The following is a 2,662-nucleotide window of genomic DNA, read 5'->3' as shown; positions in this document are numbered from 1 at the left end:
AATTGTGGGTGCGTAAATCTCTTAACCTGACTGCGTATTAATTAACAAAATGATGCCAAACTAGTTTGTGGCATTTCTTTGCCTAATTTACTTGCTGGTGATTGCATAAAGAAATTTTGAGGCATTGAATTTCCTCGTACATAATGGTAGTTGTTAAATCATGTGCATAATTAGAATGGGAGCGCACAGACCCGCCTTAGGTGGCGGCACCAGGTGGCACCCCAGCCTCTAGTGTATCTTCAAGATGAACTAGTAGCAAGCAACCATGATCTACTCGCAACTGATGAAACAAATTAACTGTTCGATAGATAAAACCAGGAAGGAATGACGACATTATCTCCTAACAAATTTTGAGATCGACACTTTATTGACCAAGACTGATATCCATCCGACGACTCACTCACGACTACAACATAAGCTCCGACTAACTAACAAACTAAACTCGATGGACGATCTGCCTCCAACGACTCTGAACAATTATTCAAATCAGGATGCATGCATGTCACGCTCTTTCACTGCGCCTCGGCGTCTGGCAGGTGGCCGCGCCGCTGCTCTCGCCGATGCTCATCTTCAACTTGTGCTTATCGGCGTGCTCCTTGGCAGTGCCGGCGCCGTCGGCGGGCATTGCACTCCACACGGACACCGTGAACAGGGGGTGGTCGTGCCACGCGAGCGAGAGGCAACCGCCGATCTCCTGGACACGGAATCCAGTGCCGGAGAACACGCGGACAAACTTGGCGGCCTGGTAGGCCGCGCTCGGACCCAGTGGCACGTGGGTGAGACCCGTGCGCCAGAGGCGAGCGCACCAGTATGCCAGCGGCTCGTGGCGCTCGGTGCGGGCGCTGCCCTCGTAGCATACGATGTTGAAGATCTCCCTCTGCACGTATGCGTCAGCGCCGGCTCCGTTGCCGATGGCGCCGCCACGGCTCACGGACATGGCCTCCATGGAGTCGAGCACGGAGCCGTAGTAGAACATGGCATTGTCGAAGCGTGTCACCAGCCGCGGCTTGTTGTGGTCCGCCTCCTGCTCCACCACCGTGAACACCCTGGGCTGCATGGACGCGATCCAGCCGAGCACGACGTCGATGGGAGTGGGGAGAGACGTGGATGCGGCATCCGGGTTCACCAGGAGGCGGTGGAGTTGGCATATGGAGTTCACGGCCACCGCCTCTCCGGGGAGGACCTGGAACATCCACGGCTGGAGCTGATCCAGGCTGTCATCGGTGACCCTTTGAAATGAGAAGGGGACGTTCATGGTGCGCGCGAACTCGGCGAGGCGGAGGCCAACTTCGTCGGCGCCGGGCGCAGATCCGACGCCGGTGATGCGGACGGACGGCGGGCCGCCAGGGCGGATGGAGAGAGCCTGGATGAGGGCAGGCCACTGCATGCCTTGCTTGATGGCGAGATCCACGACATGCACGCGGTCGCAGCCCTCAAACGCCTCGAGGATGGCCTGGTTGGCCGTGAAGTGCGCGAACTTGAGGTAGGGCCCCGCATCGTAGAACCGACGGTAGAGCTCGCCAGCGCGCTCCGTCGAGGCGTCCAGCGCGAAGGAGTACTGCGGTGACGCCGGGAAGAGGCGTTGGGCAAGCGCGGCGGCGAAGTGGCTGGCGACGCGGCCGATCCCGGTGGTCGTCGAGACAGACGTCGCGAGCATCGTGCGTGCCTCGGCGAGCTTGCCGGCCGCGGCCGCATAGTCGCCCGCCTCGATGGTTTCAGCGAACTTGTGAAGGACGTGGATGAGATAGACCGCGATGTTCTCCGCTTCCTGGCACCTCCTCGCCGTCGCCTCCGCAACGGGCGGCGGGACCATGGGTGGGACTGCGGGCGCGTACGTGGCTGGGTCGAGGCAGTGCGCCGTGTCAGCGCCGGTCGTCGCGGCGGCGGTGCCCTGGACGGACTGGAGAGATAGCGTAGCACCCGCGCCGGACGGGGAGTTGGCGGCGGCGGGTTCCTTGCCCTGCCAGCCGAAGGCGAAATGGCCCATGTGTTCCTCACGGGCGAGCCGCGTGAAGGCTGTGTGTGCGAACGTCCAGTCCACGCTTTGGGGCGTATTTGTAGGTGTGGAGAGCGCCGATTGGGTGCACACGTGGAGGTGGGGACAGCGTCGTAGCGAAGCGTTTTGGCGTCCGGGAAACCGTGGATGCGCGGGCGGGGGTGGGGGAAGCAAATTGGATGGCTCAAGATCGTGGGCAGAACCGGGTCGGGTCGGGCTGGGCCGGGCTCGGGTCCGTGCCAGGCTTACAAAAACCCCAATATGATTATGGCATGATTGGGCCCGAGAAACCATTCCGTTTCAACAAAAAATTGAATTGAAAACATGCCACTTTATTTGTTTTTAGAATACATATGTGCATTCTTGAACCTATTTCTAAAAGCACACACAGATGAACATGATTTCATTTTTTTCCCACACATTTGGCCCGGGCCATGGGCTGAAAACTAGGGCCCAAGCCCGAGCCCGGCATGGCGAGTGACGTAAGTGCTTACGTTTTAGGTCTTCGGGATTGATTTCAATTAATTCATGAAATTAATCCCCGCATTAACCGTCGATTCCAACAGCAAAAATAGTTATTGTCGATTGGAATTATTTGATAAATTACTAAAAATAATGGATCACGAAGAAAAATTCCTAAATTACGTCTAAATTTAATAATTTAGT

General features: G+C 57.3%; 1 protein-coding gene across 1 annotated transcript; it reads right to left on the bottom strand.

Moving 5' to 3' along the window:
- Positions 1-362: 362 nt before the first annotated feature.
- On the bottom strand, positions 363-1,987 carry LOC119300436 (DELLA protein SLR1-like). Its single transcript, XM_037577395.1, has one exon. It carries the CDS (start codon positions 1,985-1,987, stop codon positions 503-505), a length of 1,485 nt encoding a protein of 494 aa, XP_037433292.1. The 3' UTR covers positions 363-502.
- Between the last annotated feature and the right edge of the window lie 675 nt (positions 1,988-2,662).

The sequence above is a fragment of the Triticum dicoccoides genome, chromosome 5A (genome assembly GCF_002162155.2).
Source record: "Triticum dicoccoides isolate Atlit2015 ecotype Zavitan chromosome 5A, WEW_v2.0, whole genome shotgun sequence".
Classification (NCBI taxonomy): Eukaryota; Viridiplantae; Streptophyta; class Magnoliopsida; order Poales; family Poaceae; genus Triticum; species Triticum dicoccoides.
Note: the sequence above shows the minus strand (reverse complement) of the source record. Positions and strands in the feature narration are given on the sequence as shown.